The sequence below is a fragment of the Alosa alosa genome, chromosome 12 (genome assembly GCF_017589495.1).
Source record: "Alosa alosa isolate M-15738 ecotype Scorff River chromosome 12, AALO_Geno_1.1, whole genome shotgun sequence".
NCBI classification, from domain to species: Eukaryota; Metazoa; Chordata; class Actinopteri; order Clupeiformes; family Clupeidae; genus Alosa; species Alosa alosa.
In genome coordinates, this window is record NC_063200.1 from 30,479,363 (window position 1) to 30,503,498 (window position 24,136).

Consider the following 24,136-nt stretch of genomic DNA (forward strand, 5'->3'; position numbering starts at 1 on the left):
ATAGGCTTCCCAATCCACAGGCAGGCTAGGGAACAATAGACGCTGTGCCTTAACGTGCACCTGTGATTGGACGAGCCTCTTGCAGATGTCTTCTTTTGTTGCCTCACATACCGGCGATGCGTCATCATGGGTCAGAAGGGGGTGATGGAGCGTGATCTGTAGCCCTGAGGCAATTTAAATCCCCACACAATGTGTGTGTGTGTGTGTGTGTGTGTGTGTGTGTGTGTGTGGTGTGTGTGTGCGTTATGCGTGTGTGCACACGCATGTGTTTGCATGTATGTGTTTCCGTGTTTCTCTGGTCCATGTGTGTGATTGCATGCATGTGTTAGTGTATACTGTTTATTTGCACACATGTTTGTGTTTGTGTGAGTGTGCCCAGGGCTGTTTTCTCACACATTCTACTCTGGCTGAGGGCTCGACAGCTATTACCCTGAATGCATAATGCCTGATGAGCAGAGACTCACCTGTTTCACAACACACACCTCATGGGCCTTCAGGTCTACCCAGGAGACACAATAACGCTCTCAGCTGAGATAGCTGCTGAAGATAGAGGGACATTTTCTTTTTTAAGAATCTGTGCAGCGTTACTGCCTACTGTTGTTCAGTATTTGTACTGCAGGCATGATTTGAAACATGTTGTTGCAAAAAGAGGACTCGTTTGAAAGATGGGCCTTTTAAAAGGAACATGTGGTTTGTGGTCTTATCAGCAGATTAACTTCTGTGTTCTTATCCTTCTTGTAGAGGTCTGATTCTGTTCAGCACATCTATATTTCTAATATTACATCACTTAACCATTGGTTGACCTTATGTATTTGTTCTGAGACTACTCTACAGTGGAATGTTCAGTGGAATCAGGTGAATTCATACTTTTCATAATCAAGCAGTATTTGCTACCTTGGATAGTATCAAATTCCTCTCAATTTAATGCTAGGTTTTGGAAGACATAAATGTCCTCCTCATTATTGGTCCAGTAACCTGTATGCAGATTGCAAATGTGTTTACAGTTTTGTTGCTCTAAAAGTATACATTATAAAATTACAATACTGTGTATTATTAACATAACTTGTGCTATCATTAAAGCTAACAGCAAGGCCATCTGGGTTTTCCTGCTTTACTGTGTCTTGTGTGGAGAGCTGGGGCTGTGTTTATAACAGAGATCACATAACTGACCGTGTTCCATCTGCCCACTGTTGTGCTGCAGAGCCGGCAGCTGCTGAAGGACAGCTTCATGGTGGAGCTGGTGGAGGGGCAGCGGAAACTCCGTCACGTCTTCCTCTTCACTGACCTGCTGCTCTGTGCCAAGCTGAAGAAGCAGATCGGAGGGTAAGGCCAGAAAAGCCCCCCCATCTATCCTCTCTGTCTCACTCTTGCTCTGCTTCTGACATCGCACTTCTCATTTGAACGTGACCTCAGTCATGGGTTTGTGTTTTTATCTGTATTTTGTATATCTCTATCAGCTCTGTGGTTGTCTCTCTTTCTCTCGGGCATCCTTTACGCATCCGAGGCCCCCGTCGCCCCTGCTCTTTGCCCTCTCCCACCCTGTCTGTCTGTTTTCCAATTGATCTTTCGTCATCCCGGGTGGCCTGCGTCATGTTTATTTTCATCTCGAATCATCTGAGAGCGCTTCGTGGCAAATGTTACCCTTTAATATGAAGTTGTTCTATTTCGGCCACACGCGCCCGGGCCCCAGAATGGCTGTATTGATCAGCGAGTGCTGTCTGGCGGCCTCTCATGGATCTGATCAGATATGAGCCCTGCTCTGCACTGCTCTGCCCATCTGAATCACTGCTGGGTACTCTGTGCTTCCTAGATTGCCTTTTTTCAACCATACATTTTTCAATATTTCATCTTCCTGCAGTGTAAAAGCTAATAAGTTTTTGCTCTTTCTTCATCTCATTTGCTTGTTCATTCTGACTTGTACATCATTCTCTTTCTATCCCCCATGTCTCCAACTGTTGTTGCCTGCACTTATAATAAGCTACTCTGTTTCACTCCATTTTCTTCCTTTTCCTCCTTTCATTTATTTTTTTCTCTTCATGCTCTCACCTTCTCCCTCTTCTTTCCCCTGTAGGAAGAGTCAGCAGTATGACTCCAAGTGGTACATCCCGCTGTCTGACCTGACCTTCCAGGCGTCAGACGAGGCCGAACCACTGCCCATCCCCCAGGTGCCGGACGAGGAGCTGGAGGCCATGAAGATGAAGATCTCCTCGTTGAAGAGCGAGATCCAGAGGGAGAAGGTATTCACACTCACACAACGCTCTGCAGGGGGAAATTGTGACCCTAGTAGGCTGCCGTAGCACCAGTAGTAGGAATTTCTAGTTAAATGCACTGCCTCACAGTATCTCTCTGCCTCTCTCTCTCTCCCTGCCTCTGTATCTCTCTCTCTCTCTCTTTTCTCTCTCTCTCTCTCTCTCTCTCTCTCTCTCTCTCTGTGTGTGTGTATGTGTGTGTGTGTGTCTTAGCAGAGAGGAAACAAAAGCTCCAAGGTGATGGAGCGTCTGCGGAAGAAACTGTCTGAACAGGAGTCTCTGCTGCTGCTCACCTCCCCTAACATGCCCCTGCGGCTGCACAACAGGAGTGGCAAGGTACAGTGCGCACACACACACACACACACAAATACACAAATACACACACACACACACTACCTCTGAATCACTGGCAGGGTTCTCCGCAACCCTGCTATGTCTCTTATCTCTCGTCAGGGTTTAGACTTATCTACTGTACCTGTTTCCATTCTTTCCCTCATCTTACATTTCCAGTCTTGTAGATGGGCACACACAAAGATGTTATTAGATGTTATTAGATGTTACTAGCAGGGTTGTGCACAATTCGAATTGCAATTCCTTCCTTCGAATTGCTTCCTGTTTGCTACCTCAATTGAAATGCAATTGAAATTCAAGAATTGAATTGGAATTTAAGAGCCAGTTTCAATCCAATTCTGGAATTTTGCACAAGCCTGGTTACTACTGTAGATGATATTAGAAGTTATTAAATGTTACTAGATGATATTAGATGTTATTAGATGGTATTTGATGGTATTTGGTGTTAATGCCTTTAGTGATTCTGTGTGTTTCAGGGCTACATGTTCCTGATATCCTCTGACTATGAGCGGGTGGAGTGGAAAGAGATGATCCGGGACCAGCAGAAGAAATGTAGGTGACCCTGGTGACCTTCAGAACAGGCTGACTGCAGTACAGCACCCCATTAACACTAACCCCTGCCCTGCTAACATTACCTCAAGCTCATTGAAAGTTTCAGACTAACAGGCAGGCTACTGTACACCATGCACATGACTGAAGCACTCCGTTCGCGGAGAGTATGCTGCAACAGTTAGCTTCCACTATAATCAATTGGAACTGGCTACACCAGATGTGATAGTAGCATATACATTTGAAAAAAACCCAAGTCTTCTAAATCTATTTTTAACGCTCTGCTATCAGAACACTTGAGTTCTGTGTCTGGTGTAGCCTGCCTGTAGACACGCAATGCTAGATTCATAGCTCCATGCCTTTGATGTCCTTGATGTTAAGTGTGCACCACTGATTTTTGGCCTGGGCCTTTTTTCCTGATTTTCACTGGCAGGCTTCAAGAGCGTGTCTCTGACCTCCATGGAGTTGCAGATGCTGACCAACTCCTGTGTGAAGCTGCAGACTGTCCACCACATCCCCCTCACCGTCAACAAAGAAGGTTTGACTTACCTGAGCTCCACCACACCGCTAAACACATCTTGTTGTAGGAAGATCCAGGTCAAATATAGCAATAATGTCCCAGCTCACTGCAGGCAGTGATGAGCTTTCATAGAGATTTTATTCCAAAACTTTCCCTCGGCATAGATGCTTGCATGTGTATGTTGCATGTAGATTTATTGAGATTTTACTGTGATGAAAAGGCAACCATTTTAACTGCTGTATCGGGGCTAAGCTCAAATATATGAAATGTGTATAGAAAAAACAAGTGTTTACTTGTAATTTCATGGGTCACAACCGAGACATATGAAATCTCACTGAGATTGAGACCTGAGGAATATTGATTTCTTGCTTTGTTGCTGTCCAATTCTCAGTAGCTCATCTACTGTGTGTGTGTGTGTGTGTGTGTGTGTGTGTGTGTGTGTGTCTCCAGAGGATGAGTGCACCGGGTTGTACGGATTCCTGAATGTAATCGTCCACTCTGCCTCCGGCCTCAAACAGAGCCTAAGTGAGTCTCCTTGGTTTCTCTCGCTGTCTCTGTCTGTGGTTCTCTCCTCATACTCTCTCTGTCTTATTCTCTTCTACTATCCAATTGTTAATCAGATTGTCTCATTCTCTTTCTTACTATTTCTCCCTCTCTTTTTCTCTCTCTCGCTCACTTTCTCTCTCTCTCTCTCTCTCTCTCCCTCCTTCTCTCTCTGTTGCTTATTTTTCATTGTATGTTTGTGCTCTAAGTGGCACTTTAGGTGAATGTGATGTAGCAAGATGAAAGGGTATCCAAAAAGTACAGAGGAAGCTTGTGTGTTTTGCTCTCTCTATGCAAAATCAGTTGAGTTATCTCCCAGCTCTCTGTCCACTGCTTCCCTCTATCAGGGTCTCATAACAGAACACCCACCCGCTCAATTGCTATAAAGATTCTGTATTTGTATTGCACAAACAGTTAAATATAATGTATTGTACATACAATAGTTTACATACTGAACATGCTTTATTGTATATTGCAATCAACTGTACGTACATGCAACTGAATATACTCTTACTATACTCTTTCCATATACTGTATGGAACGCCAGCCATGGTGTAGCACTCTAATTCTATATAACGGCACTTTGTGTACATAATTCTGTTCTTTTGCGCTTCTGATAAGATGCTAACTGCATTTCATTGGCTCTGTACGTGTACTCTACAAAATGACAATACAGTTGAATTGGTGAATCGAATACGGTGGCTTTGTATGACTGAACTAAACTTGACCCCTCCGCCTCCACTCCACAGATCTCTACTGCACACTGGAGGTGGACTCCTTCGGGTACTTTGTGAACAAGGCCAAGACAAGAGTGTACCGCTACACCACAGAGCCTAAATGGAATGAGGTACGTTCCAGTTCCAACACGCAAATGGGAAATGGGAAATGGGAGCAAGTGGGACAAAAGAGACAAACACAAGAGTGAGTCGCACATCTTGATATAGCACCACTGTCAAAGTCAGGGCAAAGTACGAGCAAAGTAGAGCTGGAGAAGTTTCCCTGGTAAGTAACCCAATCAGACAGCCGGCAGGTAGGGGAGGACCCAGGCTCAGGGCTGCAGGGTTCTGCTCGATCACCAGGCCTCTGTGTAGAGGGGAAGGTTTGCCATCTGCTTGCGTGACATAATGCTTTAATTAGGGGCCTTTATCCTGCTGTTTTACCAGGGCTCTTCCAGGGAAATGAGAGGGATGACAGATGTTTAGCTGTGGTGCGCACTTCTGCTACGTCACACACAATAGCTGCATGGGGTGTAGAGGGGCTGTAAGCAGTTTTATTAACAGGGCAGAACTGCACGAGTCCAGGCTGTGGAAAATAGCATTCAGCACATCTTTAATGTGTGTGTGTGTGTGTGTGTGTGTGTGTGTGTGTGTGTGTGTGTGTGTGTGTGTGTGTGTGTCTGTGTACATTTTGCAGTGTCAGTTTCCATCTGTATTTCTTTGTGTATGTCTTTCAAAAGTAAAGAAACTGGAAAACTGTTTTGTCAGTTGTAGAGTAAAGTTTCATTATACCGCTGAAGGATACATGTTATACATGTTATACTTTTTTTCTCTTTGTTGTGTATCTACAGGAGTTTGAGATTGAGCTGGAGGGCTCGCAGACCCTGAGGCTGCTGTGCTATGAGAAGAGCTACAACAAGACCAAACTGAACAAGGAGGATGGCGACAGCACTGACCACATCATGGGCAAAGGCCAGATCCCAGTATGTACTGTAGCCATGGCAACCCACACACCAACACTCCACTCATGCTCTTCTGTCAATTGACATCCATGTTGGACAAACAGCTTTTAATAATACTCAGATAAGAGCTTTATCTTAGCTGCTGTCTGCATTCACATGAACTCAGTTCCACCTGCACAGCCAGTTCCTACCTCCTGTCTGCTTCTCTGAGACTGGACCCTCAATACGGAGCTGATTTCTAGTGACGGAGGTGTCCGGGCGATAGGTCAAAGGTCATCGTTTTGAGAGTGTATTACTAGACTGAGCTGCACTGTCAATTCCAATCTTTTTTTCCCGTTTTGTCCTTTAAAGGTCAAACCATTCCCTCCTGCTGTGATGGCATGATTGAATCAAAAGATCCATAATTCATGGGTCCGGTCTGAAAATGTCAGTCTGAGTGAAGTGGGTGAAATGACCCCAGAAATGCTGAGATGGTCATCATGTCCAGCTTGTCCATTTGTGATCACCAGCTCTCTACTGCAGTCACACTGACAAAATTAGGGGGTAGGCCCCCTCCACCCCATCCAGACTCAGTGTGTGTGTGTGTATGTGTGAGAGCGTGTGTGTGTGTGTGTGTGTGCGTGTGCGTGTGCGCGTGTGCGTGTGCGTGTGTGCGTGTGCGTGTGTGGATGTGTGTGCACATTCTGGATTTGGGCTGGTGTGGGCTGACGCTGAAAGGGTGGCAGATTAGATGTCAGAGACACAGGGCAGCAGGCGCTTTGATCTACCTGTCTGGCGGCTACAGGTGGCTGCCTTATTCTCCGTCTGCTCCAACTGAAAACACAAAAAGCCACTGTCAACTCCACTCCATCCACCTTTATCCCCACTGCTTTTACTGGTGTCCAATCACCAGCTGCCGTCTCTTTTGTGTCAGAAACACTCAGTGAAAATGGAACCGACAGTTAACTTTTGAAAAAAACGATCTAAAAGGGATAGCTGAGAAAGTGAAACAATTGCTACTTAGTAGAAAAGCTGACACGCTCCCAACAGAACAGTATCACATTGCTAATAGTGCTACATTACATAGAGGTATTCAGGTACCTTTGAGAGACATCAGGTAGAATGGAGGAGCGTTACTGCAGCAGTGATGGAGACAATGCACAGGCTTCCTCTTTCTTTTCTCTCTCTCTATCTCTGTCTCTCCTTCCCTCTCTCTCTCTATACATCTATCGCTCCTTCCTTCTGTCCTTTCAGACTGCCCACTGACCGCAGCGGCTGTCCTCCGGTGTGCCTCTGGCGCTCTATACTGTGGTGCTCCATGTCACTCACACAGTGGCTTTTCTCTCCTCCTGCTGCTGCTGGCCTGACTGGATGGGAAATGCAGTGTGGGGGGTCTGTCATGGCCTGTGTGTGTCATGACTGTGTGATGGGAAATGTGTGTGTGTGTGTGGTGTGTGTGTGTGTGTGTGGGTGTGTGTGTGTGTGTGTGTGTGTGTGTGTGGGTGTGTGTGTGCCACTCTGCCCAGGAGCAAGGCATCCGATAAATGGCTGGATGGCACACACTAGGTAGCATGAATGCCTGAGAGGCACATGGGTATGGTATCACCCCTTCCCCCCTGCGGGGGCAATAAAAATGGTGTTCGTCTCTCTGTGTCACGCAATGTGGGCAAGTGAGGTGTGCTGAGGCGAGAGGGAACTGTTGTCATTCGGCCCGGCAGCTCAAATACACCCTCTGCTGTTTCACTGAGAGGAATGTTCCTCCCTAAACGCACTTAAAGGGTGCCTATTAGAGCCTGACAATGCAGTCACACATTACACAACAGCCAGACTCTGATGCGTATGCACTGTTTTGGTGCTCCGCTGCTTTCACATGCTGTCTCGGGTCCCAGTGGCCTCTGGTGTCTGCAGTGTCAGTCTGTCTCTCTGTCTCCTGCTTACCTTCGCAGTGAGGAACAGAGACATTTAATCCTTATTTAGTCTAGGGAGCTCACCTGAGGACACTCACTGCCAAGCACTACATATAGACCCTTTCAAGAGAGTTCCATTATCAGCATCATAGTTGGCCCCACAAGACTTCCTTTTTAACATTCCATATGTTATCTTAATGCAGAGGAAGTAGACTGGGAACCAAATAGAACGTTCAAGCATTGTTTTTGTTTTTATTGATGAAAGGGTCCATACACTCTCACATACAAACACACTCTCACACACAATTTTTCGCATTCACACACACTCACACACACACACACACACACACACACACACACACACACACACATGCATACACACACACACACACACACACACACACACACACACACTTTTATGCATTCACACACTCACACATGCACACACTCATGCATGCATGACACACACATATACACTCACACACATACACTCTCTCTCTGTTACACACAAACACACACATGCAGCAGATATTCGTGTTTTGGGACTGAGCCGCTTAGCACGTCGTTACTCCACGCAAAGGAGTTCGAGCAGCTTTTAATCGAAGCGTAATTATCGCATGGTTGACGCCGATTGGCTACTCTCGGCTGTCAGAGTGAGGCCATGCGCCGGCTTACTTGGGAGCTGACCAACCTCCGTGGGGCAGGGGGGCGGGGAGAGGGGATTAGCTGAGGGAGGAGGAGGTGCAGGAGGAGAAAGCAGGAGGGAGGGAGGGAGGGAGTGGGGAAAGCAAACAAGAGTAGGAGTAACATGAGAAGTAAGAGTGAGTGAGTGAGTGAAGGAGGGAGGGAGGGAGAGAGGGAGAGAGAGAGAGTGAGAGAGGGAGAGAGAGAGGGAGGGCTTTGTCGACGGGGCAGTTAAAAGGAGTCTGCCACTCTTGTGTGCTGACACATGAGAGATGGGCTGTGATATGAGGATCCAGACGCTGACCTACAGCCAAGGTTAAGCTGACAGGGTTTTTGGGCAGTCAGCGGCGGCTGTGGTGGTGGTGGAGTGTCTGGCTGTGTCCAAGTTCAGTAGGGGACTCCTGCGGACACACACCTGTAGAACCCCCACAGGCTGGCTGCTGTTGCCAGCCCCACCACTAGCTGTCTCGCTTCCAGGGAAGCAAGGACACGGCCGGGCTTGGACTGAGGATCAGCAGCCGTCCTCGGCTTCACCTGTCGGACCAGCTGGAGAGCGCCAGGGAAAGTGGAGCGGCTAGTAAACAAGCGCTACGGCTCTGTAGCATGGGATTACCTGGGCAATCCTCTACACAAAGCAGCCCCAGCGAAACAGACCAGGAGCTTCTTATCTCCCTGAAGAGGAGCCCGCTGCTCTGAGGCTGATGGTGAAGTTCCCCCTGTTTCACGGCCTGCTGATAAGAGTCCATAGCCAACCGCCGAAGAGGCATGATGATGATGATGATGACGGAGAGCGCACCCCAGAGCCACTTCCTTCGGGGAGAGAGGTGCCCGCCGTTGGCAGATGCCATCCTCAACACAGAGGAGGGCACGGAGGAGGAGGGCAACGGCAGAGAATCTGTCACCAGGGCAACAGCAGGGGGCAGGGGTATGAAACTGTGGGGGAGAGTTCAGAATGCCCTGCAGAGACGGAAGGACCAAAAGGTTCGGGCAAATACAATAGAATGCAGGATCTTTTGCTATCTTTTGCTCAGTAAATCTAGTTAACATTTTCTAGTTGAACAATATATGTCGGTTCTGTGCATACTCTATTGTTTGTTTATTTGCAAACAATGGTGTTTGGTCAAATGGAAACATGTGAAGTGGAAATGGAAGTATGTCTTTGGTAGGCTTCATTGCAATGTAGTTCCATACCTTAGTTTCTGTGGTTACTCATTCTGTTGAGTGTTCAGTGATACAAGTCATACAATCACCTGGATGAAACGTATACTGAAGTCTGTCCTCTCTCTTTGTCTTTCACCCTGTCTTTCACTCTCTTTTCACCCTGTCTTTCACTCTCTTTTCACCCGTCTTTCACTCTCTTTTCACTCGTCTTTCATTCCCATCTGCAACTTCTTCAAGGTGTTTTTGAACCCTACAAGTCAAGTTTATCCTTTCTCTTTTTCTTTATCCTATGGTGTGTGTGTACTGTTTATGTGTGTGTGTGCATTTGCATTTGTTTATGTTCCTGTGTTCCACTTCTCACTCCTGATGAGGACAGACAGGCCGCTGTGATAGAGATGATGAGATTAGTTAGGGGCGAACGTGATCCAACGCCGCACACGACCATATGGAGATTAGGTCCAGGATGAGGATGATGAGGAGAGGAACATGCCGAAGTCTCTCTCTCCAGATGGCCCAATCTCAGAGGGGACTCTGTTTGTTGTGGACTCTGACCAATGGGGCGCTCTCAGGATTATATAAAATGCCAAATTACAGCACCTGATGTAATTAGAGTTTGGGGACTGGTGAATTGAAGTTAGAAGCAATTGAAGCATAAGAATGATGAAACTCAAAGCACCATGATGTAATGTCATGCATAACAGTGAGGGTTGTATTAACCCTTAACCCTTAAAGGAGTACCGTCACACCGGTGTGACGGGAATGTTGGGAAATGAACATTCTAAAGAATATCTGGGTTCATTGAATTCAACATAGAATTTTAGAACCTTCAATTGTTGCGGAACTTAGAATGTTCAAAAACCTACACCTTTAAGGGTTAAGTAGGGGTGATTGTAGCATAGCTAAGGGACTTGGCTAACAGCTTGAGGGTTCAATTTCAGGCTGACACTGTTGTGTCCTTGAGCAAGACACTTCACCCCGAGTTGCTCTGGGGACACTGTCCCCGGTACTGATGTATACAAGTTGCTCTGGGGACGGTGTCCCCGGTACTGATGTATACAAGTTGCTTAGGATTTGGTGTGCTTGTCCAGAAGCTGTGTTAGGAAAAAAATAGTAAAATCTTCATCCTTTAGGGGGGAAAATGAATGCTTCTGTGTATTTGGTGCATTGTGAAATGTTCCAGTCTCCATACTCCACTGAGTGTCTGGACTGTGCTCCCTGTAGTTTTGGCATGTAGAGAGGACCACCTTCACTGGACAGATGTTGGTTCAAAATCTCAGGCAACTTCCAAGAAATGTTTACCACTTTTGTCTGTAGTCTGTAACAAACATGACATTAATCCGTAATCAATCTTTGCCGTCTGCAAATCAATCAACAGCTATAACTGTAATTGAGTAACAGTCCCTTCCAGATACATTTTCAAATTCAAAATTCATCTGGAATGAATGGATGGAAACATAGCTAGTGTTTTGGTAAATCTCTAGTGATGGCTGCCATGCTGGTGGGTATGGATGTATGTGTAACACCTGCTCTCTTTCTGTCCCTCTCAGTTGGACCCTCAGACCCTCCAGGGCAAAGACTGGCAGAGGACCGTCATTCCTATGAATGGGGTGAGTGCACCGCACCCAACACACACACACACACACACACACACACACACACACACACACACACACACACACACACACACACACACACACACACAGACACACAGACACACACACACAGAAAGATAGAGAGAGAGAAAGATAGAGAGAGAGAGAGACATACATACACACATCCCAAGGCACAAAATGTGGTCAATTAGCTAATGTCTCCAAATGTTTCCATGGATTAGCCATCTTAAATGCAGCTGCTCATGAGATTTCAGCGCCATGCTTTATCATTTCCTATACATTACATGGTACATTTCTTATAGGCTCTCAGGGTCACTCGGGTGCTCTTGTGTGCTGTGTTTTAGATTGAGGTGAAGCTGTCCATGAAGTTCACCAGCCGTGAGTTCAGCCTGAAGAGGATGCCTTCATGCAGGGAGCTGGGCGTGTTCGGTGTCAAGATCTCCGCAGTGACCAAGTGAGTAAAACACACGAGGACGAAATCGCCAAACAACACTGTGTCTCACTTATTCACATGTCTTCATCAGTTACGTGGCAGAAAGTTCTAGAGTAAATAACTGTGTTAGTCTGTATAGCAACACTCAATCCCTTCTATGACTATGGAGTCATGGAACTGTGCTAGGCACCTGTGAGAAGTGTTAGCACCTGCTTAGGGCTTTTCTGTGCGAGTGCCCCTGTGTGCTGGGCTGGCCTAGGTGTTGAGTGATTGGCAGGCCCCACGCCAGGCAGGTATAGCCCAGGAGTGCATGTGCCGGCCACTCACAGAGCCAGCTGGCCAGCGCTGATCCCATCCAAGCCGACAGCCCTAATCTGAGAGCCAAGCAAAGCTAAGGGGACGAGCACCAACCCCAAGCAACCCTGGCCTCCACCACCACCACCACTCTCTGCCCCCACCCTACCCACTGCACTCATCACCTCCCTGAGCCTCTCAGGCCTGGATAATCCCCTCAATATTCCCATGCCACTCAGCCACCTACTCTTATACCTCCACCCCTCACCCCCACCTCTGTCCCCCCCTTCCTGCCCAAGCAGGGCCCCTCTCTGTCAGCAGCTCCTGCTTACCCAGTGCCCGTGGATGAAGGCCTGTGAGGCAGCCAAGTGCAACACAAGGCCAGTCACTTAGAGGCTGTGGGGCTATAGAGAAACTAATTGGCTGCTGTTAGCGGTCACATGGAAAATAATTAAATGGTGTTCTGGATGTATTTGCCTAGAACATGATGTCTAAATAGAGTTTGCCTTGGGAGTTTTATGACAAACGGTGCTATACACTTGAAATAAGGCAAAAATTGAGATAAATTTTTGGATGTATGGTTTGCTGTATGAATAAGGCCATTGAGTTTTGAATTTCCCCTAGGGATCAATAAAGTATATATCTATCTATCTATCTATCTATCTATCTATCGCACACAGGCAAGTTTGTGGAGGGGTGTGTGTGTGTGTGTGTGTGTGTGTGTGTGTGTGTTTGTGTTTTGTGTGTGTGTGAAAGTGAAGGAGAGAGAGAGAGTGTGTGTTGATGATTGACACTAATGAAGATTGCTGGTAATGAGCACTTTAATAGTTTTAGGGAACAAAGCTCATTAAGAGTGTAGAGACAACATGTCACTATCACCACCAACAAGAGCTGCTCTTGTACCGATGCTGTGTGCTGTCGAGCAGAAAGGGTTAAACTGTCTAACGGCCAAGAACGTGGCATTGTGCACTCATGCACACCAAGTGTCTGCAATTAAGAGATGATCTTCTCCACAGCACACAGTTGAATTCACACAGTGTCTATTTGAATTATTGTTGTTCATATGGACGTAAGGTGAACAAAATAACAAAGTTGGATGTAACATACACTTTTCAATAGGTGCCATCATTTGTTATGGATTATTGATATGAATAAAATCTGCTTTGTGATGCTAATTATTTGTGTGCAAATAAAAAGATAATCTACTTCTGTTCTGTTGAATTTACATGTTGTGAATGAATACTGAACATGCATACTGACTGTGAGGTGCAATTTTGATTGTATTACCATAAATTGTATGAGCATTAATAATGAATGTATTAATATGGTCTTCCCCTCCAGGCGTGAGCGATCCAAGGTGCCCTACATTGTGCGTCAGTGCTTAGAAGAGATTGAAAGGCGGGGCATGGAGGAAGTGGGCATCTATCGCGTCTCTGGAGTGGCCACAGATATCCAGGCCCTGAAAACAGCCTTTGACACAAGTGAGTGCCAACCGCCATCTCTTTCACAACACTGCTTATGTCTAGCTACCTATGCGCCAATTATTAACACATGTATATGTATAATGTGGAAGTCCAAAGATGAATCCTCAGGAAAGAACACCTCACCTTATCCTTTGCAATGTTTTAAGACCGGGAAAACTCAAGACAAACAGAAAACTGTATGAAAACTTTCTCTATGCCGTCTTCTCCCTCACAGATAATAAAGATGTGTCGGTTATGATGAGTGAGATGGATGTCAACGCCATCGCTGGCACACTGAAGCTGTATTTCCGGGAGCTTCCGGAGCCCCTTTTCACTGATGAGCTGTACCCCAACTTCGCTGGTGGCATCAGTGAGTACCTCCCTGCCCTCTCCGCCATGTTGCTGTTGTTGAGTATAATACTCTACTCTATAGTACTTCTGTTGACCATGACTGTGACCACGACTATGCTCCAACTGACAATAATCATAGTAGCCTATACTATACTCAGTATAAAAGCCAGGGGAAGCTACAGTATATTCCTCAGAATTAAACAAATGATATAACAATATAGATGAAAAATAAACATTAGTAAAACATTTGTATACTTCAACTGACCATGACCTTGGTTTCCTATACATCAATTGACCATGTTTCTCACATAGTGGTTTCATTTGTCTGTGTGTGCAGCCCTGTCTGATAGCGTTGCCAAGGAGAGCTGCATGCTGAACCTGCTGCTCTCTCTGCCGGAGCCCAACCTGGTCACCTTCCTGTTCCTGCTGGATCATTTGAAGAGGTACCCAGACCACCCACTTCACTGCAGAACACAAACTTTAATACATATAATTGTATACACTCATACACACATGCACACACACCATATACACAAAGCACTTGCAGTGCACTACAACATGGCCATTCAATTAACACAGCATGCAGAAAAATACAACCTTGACAACATACTGACCCTATAAATAGCAGCTTTAAAAAGCATCAGTAATATGAATTGATGTGAAGAAATAGGTTACAAGGTAAAAAAGTGAGTTAACTAAAAGCTCTCATATACAGGTATGTTCTCAGGTCTCTTAGATGTTTACAGAATTGGCCTGTTTGATGTACAGAGGTAGGGTGTTCCATAGCTTCGGTGCATAATGGATAAAAGCAGCTTCTCCACTTTGTTGTGGAGCACTTTGCCACAATTAAAAGATTAGCATTGGAAGATCCAGACGCGTCCTAAGCTATGTAAGAGTATAATGTAGCCTATGTTTTTCTGTCAGTCATATAGTGTATAGAATATCCATAATGAATGCAGAATTGTATGAGACTGCATTTAGTTATTATGTAAACCGAACCGGACGGAAGTAGCCTAGGGTTTCTCGAATAAGGTGAATACTGTAGATATGTGTTGCTGTAGAACATTGTTAACTCATCTGCATTGACCCTTGTGTCCTCAGGATTGCGGAGAAGGAGTGCATCAATAAGATGTCCCTGCATAACCTGGCCACTGTCTTTGGCCCCACCCTGCTACGGCCATCCGAGAAGGACAGCAAGATCCCCACCAACCCCACCCAGCCCATCACAATGGGAGACAGCTGGTCACTAGAGGTCATGTCGCAGGTAAGCCCTCTCTCACAGTGAACCATCTCTTTCTCCATTGTCTCCCCCTTTCTCTGACTATCAACTAGTTGGTTGAAATGTTTGTGAGCCTATTTGACAGATTATGTTTGGGCACTCCAGTGTATGACTGTCTCTCCCATTCTCTCTCAGGTCCAGGTTCTGCTCTACTTCCTCCAGCTTGAGACCATCCCCACCCCAGACAGCAAACGACAGAGCATCCTCTTCTCCACAGAGGTGTAGGGCGAGTGCCACCAACCTCTCCGAACAGTAACTGCTAGATCAGAACACAAGGCTGGAACACTTGCTGTGTGGCCACTGGTGTATAAGTAACAAAAGGCACAAACAGTCTTCTCTCCTGCTTATTTTGGAAGGCGCCAGAAACTTGTCAACTCGGACTGTAAGCTCCAGCCATGGCCACCAGATGGCGCCAGTTACCTCTGCACAGACCTGAAGAGGGCAGCGCTATCTCTCCTCCTCCTCCTCTTTACCCCTCCCCACGTTCATACGCACCAATCTCCCCCCTTGTGACAAACACACCGCCACCGTCCGTGTGTCTGCGCGACTCTTCACACCACATACTACAGACTATGGGTCTCCAACATCCAATCGCGCTCCAGGCTGCTTTGGTCAGTTTATGTCCGCTGTACAGGATGCCAGCGCCTCCGTCGTGTGTCTAGAGTAGGCTACTCTCTCACTGGCTCTCGAGCCTTGCTGAGCAGCTCGTCGTGGTGGATAGTTTGTTGCGTTTTAGTCCTGTGTCCCTTGTTTGGCTTTTATCTTTTCTGGTGTCCGTGTGATATTTCTGAACTTACTTAAAAAGATAACTGGCCGAAAAAGCACTGCTCCTTTGCCTCCAGCATTGTAGTTCAGTACTGTACAGTGAAATGTCACAAGTACTGTTGATTATATTTTGCCAAAGGGAGAAATCTGAGGGTTTCTTTTTTTCATTGATTTGTGATTCCGAGGGTTTATACTAATGAAGAATTCAGGCGCTGAAGAAATTATGGTTATATGTATGATGTGAGTAACTATGACATCCCATCCACTTCACCCATGGACACTAATTTGTAGAAGTCTATCAGATTCGTTATCTTTTTTTTTTGGACAATCATCTTTAATGTAATAGTGGAGTCCGTCCCCCACCCAATATTATGAAAAAATCCTGCACCATTTTGCCATTGAGTTAATGCAGTGCGTTCTTTTGCCAGTTGCTTTTCATTTGACACAACGAGGAGTTGACACCACCATGAAGAGCTGCCACGCACATAAGACCTCAAAAGGATGACAAGGGAGTGACGAGCACTTGGGAAGCTGCTCCCCTTAGGAGCGCATGCCTGAGTCATCCGATGCAGTTTGTTTGTTGAGCTCAGCCCTGGACTTACACAACATTGTGAATGGGCTGTGCAGACCAGTGACAGACACTAATGGGAAACGGGAGAAATGTGTGTGTGTGGGTGTGTGTATCTGTGTGTGTTTGTGTGCATGTTTTGGTTTGTGTAGTAGGGGTGCTGAACTCAGTATAACTGGAGGACGAACATTGTACTCTCTCATTGCTGAGTGTCTGCATAGCATTGATCACATTTCCATTTTTGTCAGTAAATCTAAAGCAGTGTCTTTTGCTCTGTCATTTAGTTTTTTTTGTCTTGCAGGACACAACATCCCCACAGAGACATGCCTGAACGTATAGGAATTGTTCCACTTTGTGTTAAGCCCCTTTCTTAGGAGGCTTATGAATCAATGTTCAACACCATTGTTGGATTTCTGTGATGGTCCTGCCAAAATGTTTTGTATTTTTATTTTAGAAAGAAGAAAAATGTCAGAATTGTGTCTGTACATAAGCATAAAAGTTTTGCTCTTTTTCTTTATTTTTATTGTGTTATCTCATTGATAATTTATTATTTGGGATTTATTTGAGATTGTAATGAAGGAAATGATGAATAAGGCTAATTCATCTGAAGGAACCAAGTGAGCTGAAAAAAAAAACAGGACCAATCTCTTTCTTGTTACATGTTCACCGTGAAGTTTCAACTGGTTGGAGCGAAACGCTCTTTCTCCTCACCTTTGGAAGGATTGCTATTAAGGGGAAAAAAACCTTCACCTTTCCCCTATAAGCGGCCTACTCTGTTCAGAGTGTTGTGTACTCTTGGCAGTCACTATAGCTCCACACCGATGCATTTTGACAGAAGAGAGATTGTGCACTTACTCCAGGCAAGGTGGCGCGAGGACCAGCAAGTCCCTGCTATCCCAATTATTGGCACTTGTGTGTGTCTGCACAGTAGATGTCCTCCTGTCTGTGGATGAGGGGAAACGCAGAGGCCTGGTTGTGTAAAACTTGTATGTCTTGCTCTGTGTTACTTCAATAATACAATACAGCAGTGCCTCTGTCATTGTGTAAGACGTTTTAAGTGTTTTAAGTAATGCTGTATATTAGACAATACTCTTTTTGTCAATGATATGAGGTGTCCTTTTTAGACAGACAGAGAGAGAGAGAAGTTGGAGAAGAAAACTGGATGCTTTGTTGAGTTATTTTTTTCTTTTGGAGGACAGTAGTATACAATCTTCGGCCCTGTTAACCTCTCACAGTCTCCTTACTGTGCCAATACAGTGTCACGCTGCTCGATCCTCTCCTGACAAATAAACTCAGTTATAATAAGTTAATGTTCCCTCGCTTGTCCTACACTGTTTGTAAAATTGGATTGGACACATGACTGTGTCAGAACTCCTGATTGGACAGGTTTGTGAGGAGATGCTGTCATTGGTTACTGGACATCAGAAGGAACTGCCTGGAATAGTGTGATATAAGGAAACAAGACTTTAGTGATTTGGTTTAACATGCAGGCATGTTTATTAAAGAAGCTTTTCTTTCTCTCTTCTGATCTGTGTTTTCTTAAACGTGTTGTCCTTCTGTATGATGTTCTAATGACAGAATACACCTACTGTATATACGCTACTGTAGGGTGATTTACAAACAAACCTGGAAATCATTTGAGGTAACATCTGCAACAATAAGATGGAAAAGGAAAGAAATAATCCTTTTTTTGGTTTGCATACTGTTCTGACAGCTGTTAAGATGAAAGAAATACTGAAAGATATCTTCATGCTTCATATCATACTTAAAATGTCACTTTTTTGTTTAGCAGTGAAACCAACTGTATACTGTTGGAGTGCATTCCAAAATATACATTTTGAAGGAAATGAGTCTCTGTATTTTTTGTTCTCTAATTTTCTTTGAAGTTACTAAAGCCCTTGTGTTTTATTAATGTTTCTGTTGGAACTGAAAAGAACAGATATGATGATTAATTTATTCTTAAAAAATATCAAACATCCAAAGGCTACAGTGCGACTTAGACCACTGCAATGTGCGGATGTCAATAACAACCTACCATGCCTTGTGAACTGAGGAGTGAATACAGTCCTAACTACACATGTATATTTAAAAACTGCTGAAAGGGGCGATTAAGCGTATGTGATAATAAAAGCCTGTGCATTCACCATTCATCTCAGGCCCTTTGATCTGGATAATTGGAGCCCATTGAGCGTGAAGGTACGCCCCTTCGTCTCTACTCATGACCCTCTGGTCCATCTGGTTCCCTACCATCCTAGAGCTGACCTCAACACATCCTGAAATAGACAAGACTGTGGAGGGGAGAGAGCTGGGGTGATGCCCCCTCCCTCAACCTTTGGGTATGAGCTTTAGAAATGTTCCCACAGTTCATGCTAAACGTTACATTTGGCAAAACATGTCAGGCCACACGTTCCATGTCTGAGGGGGTGAGGAGGATATATCATGGGAGGGATGAGTCATAGGCCTATGATTTCATGCTATAATAAGTAAGGGAAACATGATAACAAATGTGTTTCTCTTCAGACATTATGTTCATATTTTAGAATATCTTGACCATATGGACATTATATTCCCTTTTCCCATCATCCATCTGAGAAATGCTTATAGTTAAGAGTAGATGTGTTTGGGAAAGAGTGAGACAATTACTCAGCTCACATACAATACAGTGCATGTGCTCATTTGTTATTTACATTTTTAATCTTTGTATCTTATATGCATCATTATGTGACTAGGCTATGTCTACTGCAGGGGTTTTCAACCAATGGTCTGCCCACTGGTGGTGTGTGAATGCCTTAACCCTTAAAGGAGTACCGTCACACCGGTGTGACGGGAATGTTGGGAAATTAACATTCTAAAGAATATCTGGGTTCATTGAATTCAACATAGAATTTTAGAACCTTCAATTGTTGCGGAACTTAGAATGTTCAAAAACCTACACCTTTAAGGGTTAATAGTGGTCCCTGACCCTTACTGTTCATATAGTTTCATGGTGGAAATCACTTTTTTTTTACTCAGTGGTGGTCCCCAGGTTTTTTCCTGGTTCAGTGTGTGTGTGTGTGTTTATTAAATTAATCTAAGTTCATGCAGCACAGCCTTAACAGCCAGCAAAATAAGGATGAATAAATAATAAGGATGTAGCTCTACCTGATGGTTATAAGAATTATTTCCCCTAAAATCAGTCATATTCTGATGCGGCATATTGCTTTTCTTCTGACAGCAATAGGCCTAAGGATAGTTCCACAGAATAATGTTACAGAAATAGAACCATTAGCAAACTATTAGTAAGTGATGCTATTCTGGTAGTGTAAGTGGATATGTGTTGCCTACGTGTGTTTGTAACTCTCTGGTGAATGATGTGCACATTCAAGACAATCCAGGGCGAAGCTCATTAGCGATGGCTTTCAGGGAGTTCAGAGTCGATATCCCACAATTCCATGCGCTCTCACTACGATCAGAGAGGCGAACGCTCTAGAATTGGGAAACATTCCCTTCTCCGGGAGTCCTGTCAAGAGATGGGAAGCGTATGCTGTCGCCACCGGCCTGCCTGGGTGTATGCGAGTGTGGATTTCAGCATCACAGGACCGCACTTTTGATTATATCATTCAAAGTAGATTCCTTTTCTGGGCGAGAAAGGGAACTAACTGAGGTAACGTAGATAAAATGCCTGTCTTGGGCTTCTCTAGCTCAGTAACATTACGTTAGCTATCTGCTTTGCATGCATGCTGGATGTAAAGTCCAGGCCCAGTGAAAGTGAAACAAACCGTTTTCAACATTTTTGTGTAGGTTGTTTAAGACTTATTACGACTTTCAATTAGGTCTGGTGATTTTGTATTACCTGGGTTGTGTATCGTTTGCCATTAGCCAAGCTTTGCTTTGGCTAGTACTGCCGTCGTGCCTAGTCTTTTCCTTCGTTTTCTTTCTGCCGGGTAACGTTTACGTTAGGCTTAAACTAAACGTTACCTGGATTGCTGATGAGTCCGATTATTAGTCCGATAGTCCTTGCTTTCTTGGGAGATAAATGGTCATCTAATAAACCTCTTATCTGCAATTAAGTTACACCTCAAAGCCTACAGCATGCACTTTAAACACCACCCTTCTTTGCGGTTAAATCAAGCATCTTCAGGGCATGTTTTAGCAGTAACCTGTCTAATGTTAACCAGTATGTTAGGCTATGTTTTGACACCCCACTTTCAAGCCCCCTTTTGTGATAAGTTTATTCTGCTTGCCTTTGCGGCAACCCATGCTTCTGGGAAATATTTGTAAGACCACCCAGCTGAGCCCTAAGTAGACCAGTTGGTTTGTTTCTGTTCCCACACAATATTTTTGACTATTTGGGTAAGAACACTGGTCATTAAAACTTCACTGACATTAACATAATCAGTGAAATTATATCAGCCTACTTGGCTACATTCATGCATGATGTGTTCATTTGATTAGTGGAACAAGGTTCTTCGAATGTGTGTTAATGCAGCGTTGTGATTTCCCATAATATTAACTGCACTGACAGCACAGCTAGCAAGCCAGTTTTAAACCTAAAACATGAGTCAGGCCTATTTAGTAAACTCCCGTGTTGACTCTAAGAGTGCACAGCACATTCCACCCTTCACAATGTCCCAAAACATCCCAGGCATCCTCCTCCCTGAGTGGACAAACACAGGGGAGTCGTGGCCCCACTATTATTTCAGCTCATCCAGCATTCATTTCAGTTGGGACCCCGCCACATTCACTGTGGACTGAGTGACTGGGGTCATGTTTAGGGGCAGATTGTGGAGTTGGATGTCATGGGAGGCATGTGCTAGTTAGTGTGTTGCGTCTGTGGCTCATGGTTGTATTATTGAATTACAAAGATGTCTGTTAAAGCTTTTCAGACTCAAGGGGCTAATTTGTGTCTGTGTCTATATCGGTATATTATATAGCCATTTTGCGGTCTTGTCTTGTTTGTGTGTGTACGTCCATGTATTTGATCGTTTCATAGTGGAGCATATGACACAGAGGAAACGGCTTAAGTCTACCTCCAACATGGACACTAGGAGTGTCTTGGGATGATATGATCAGCCCCTGCAATTTGTCATCCCCACTCATTCATTGGCACAGCTGTGTCACAGTGTCCGGCTGTAATCCAGGAGCACCAGCCCTGCCTGCCACATCACTCCACTGGACTGCCCAGTGAGGGAGGACTTTTCACACGGCCTGGTTGAAGCGCTGACTGTCCCATGCGTCCATTCATCCCACAATGTCCACATGAGGTTACTCCGGCGCTTTGGAGGTTTTTGGTGATACTTCCTTCTGGTCCACCAAACTGTTCTAAGCTGAACCTCATGTCACCACCATGGGCATCTGTGGACACAGCCTAATGACAAGCTTCAGCCCATTTGTGGTTTTGGCCTACAGACGGTCTTCTCAGTGCAGACATGCCCTGTTTCTCTCTTTCTCTCTCTCTCTCCCAATCTCTCTTTGTAATTTCTCTCACACTAGCACATTATCCTGTCTCTCATGCCAGTATCCAGCATGCCTTGAGGAGTGACTGTTCTGGCAGCCCAGCTAGCTGATATGAAATACAATCACTGAACCAGAACTCCAGTAGGCTACAATGTAGACTACTAGGCCATCACTGCCTGACTATGTTAAGGAAGTGCTTTATCGTAAGATTAGGATGGGCATTTGGAATTCTTCCAATCTGAGTGTGTAGTATGTGAATGTCTATCCCCCCCTTTGCCAAAGTGTGTTTATAGATTAGTGGACCCCCCTCTGGGAGCTTTGATTGAGATATCTGCTATTGGGTTTAACAAGGTTGAGCGGATGTAGTAGCTGGCAGACGCAGTGGGGGGAATCCTGACCCAGATGTGTCTCCTACTCATCCTCCCCCGGCGACGTCCACTCTTGGACAAACCCTTTTGATAACCCGACCTCTTTGCTTGCTGATTTCCTCCCCCGTTTTTAATGGACAGTTTTAATGGTCAAAAATACAGAAGATTTGCCTAATGTTAACTTTTGTTGTAGGCGTATTTGACACAATATCATAGGGAACTACACGCCCCAGAAATGGTAGCTTCGTTCAGAGGAAGTTCAGATAATGAACTGAGATGACGAAGCACTAAAAGGATCAATTCCATGTCAGTGTCTCTCTCTCAAAGTTAATGTCAGATATTGCAAAAGAACATTGAGGGGCTTCAACCAAACCCTGATCAGCTCCATCTTCCCTGAGGTTAAAAATAAACATTGCTGTCAAAAATTCCCAGTTCATCTCTGAGGAAGATGAAGTAACTCTTATTTTGGAACAGCGAGGGATGTTCTCATTTGTTCAGGACGGCATGTCCAGATACCTGGATCCCTTTAGACCTGCTCTTCTCAAAGGAATTTACCCTCCAAGTCCAGGCTCCTGACTGACCCTGTGCTCACACAGGTCTTATCTTATGTAACATGACTTATACCTGTCGGTCTCCATATTCATTTGAGAGGGGAAAAAAAAAACACTTTTCTGAAGTCGAAAGTATGAGTGTCGCCAGCGTAGCATGGGACTGTTTGATATTTGATGGGACGCTGATAACTGTCAAGGTTTCCTTCACAGTGGAGTAGAAAAAACCTAGCCTAGCTTTTAACATAAACAATAGCATCACCTGGTATTGGTATGTGAATTTGGTCCTAGTTTTTGGCAAAGTCACAGGAGCTCCAGCTAGTTTGTGCTAGAGCTGGAGGAGCCCACTGACTTCAGCATATAGGCTAAACGTTATCCTCAAGGCCCTCCCAAAGGAGTAAAGGTAGCAGGGCCGAGTTGTAAATAGCTCTCACGGACGTGACTTTCATGCGTTATTGGCTGCTCTGAGACCGACCACGCAGTACAGGTTGAGGGCGGACTGAGCGAAGTCAGGATGAAGGTCAACGTTTAGTGGGTCAGCAGGAAGTTCCGTCTGTGTGCTCGTGGGCATTGCATGGGCCCTCCCTGCCACTAACCCCCTAAACCTACATACAGCATCTGTTTTTCCTGTTCCATGAAACAAGGCCCTGTTTAAGAAACGTTCCCCTGGTGTTGTGCGGCATTAGCCGTCCCCCAACAGTCTTAGGAGGAAAAGCCATTTGGCATGTCTGTCTCACCCCCGAGTCGGCAAATAAACACACAAACCACTTAAACACATGTGGCACAGTCAGTAGCACAACGTCTGCTGTTTGTGAACTAGGCTAAGCCTGAAAGAAATAACGTGTGTGTGTGTGTGTGTGTGTGTGTGAGAGACTGCGTAGAAGCCATGTGACTAGTATTGAAGACGGGGGTGATTTTGTCAGTTGAACTTGTGATGTGGAATGCGTGAGGGAGTATTATTGCTTTGTGAAAAGACACATGCAGGGCCTCTGAATACCGGGGTTGTAAGAGAGACTGGGATGACTAGTTTCGTGTCTTCTGGGTCCTCCACATGCATGCAAAGCTCTCCTCAGGGAAATAAATCAGGACAAGGTCTTAGCTCTCATTCTGGTTCTTCATTTAGGGTCTTAATTGGGATTTCAAAGCCAGACCAGTGCATTTCCATTGTGAAATGCTCTTTTTGTTCAGTCCAGTCTTGAGTGAATGGAGTTGTCATGGTGAATTGTCTGGGACCACTGTATAGTACACAAGCAAAGTGGGACTGAAGAGGAGGCTGTATTATTTGTGGATTGAATGAGTGGACATTGGACCATAAAAACTTTCTCTCTCTCTCTCAAACATGCACACAAGGCTGTGATCGCTCTGACCAAATGGTGTTCCTCTGCAGTACACTCACA

General features: G+C 45.1%; 1 protein-coding gene across 1 annotated transcript in view; it reads left to right on the plus strand.

The window, feature by feature from the left end:
- bcr (BCR activator of RhoGEF and GTPase) overlaps positions 1 to 17,911 on the plus strand; it is an 85,525-nt gene extending 67,614 nt beyond the window's left edge. Inside the window, 15 exon segments of the mRNA XM_048258622.1 lie at positions 1,202 to 1,323; positions 2,072 to 2,237; positions 2,466 to 2,585; positions 3,077 to 3,152; positions 3,583 to 3,687; positions 4,120 to 4,194; positions 4,962 to 5,059; positions 5,780 to 5,911; positions 11,169 to 11,228; positions 11,579 to 11,688; positions 13,303 to 13,442; positions 13,660 to 13,794; positions 14,113 to 14,218; positions 14,877 to 15,039; positions 15,190 to 17,911. Of these exon segments, the coding sequence (XP_048114579.1) occupies positions 1,202 to 1,323; positions 2,072 to 2,237; positions 2,466 to 2,585; positions 3,077 to 3,152; positions 3,583 to 3,687; positions 4,120 to 4,194; positions 4,962 to 5,059; positions 5,780 to 5,911; positions 11,169 to 11,228; positions 11,579 to 11,688; positions 13,303 to 13,442; positions 13,660 to 13,794; positions 14,113 to 14,218; positions 14,877 to 15,039; positions 15,190 to 15,279 (1,698 nt within the window). The 3' untranslated portion in view covers positions 15,280 to 17,911.
- Positions 17,912 to 24,136: the final 6,225 nt, after the last annotated feature.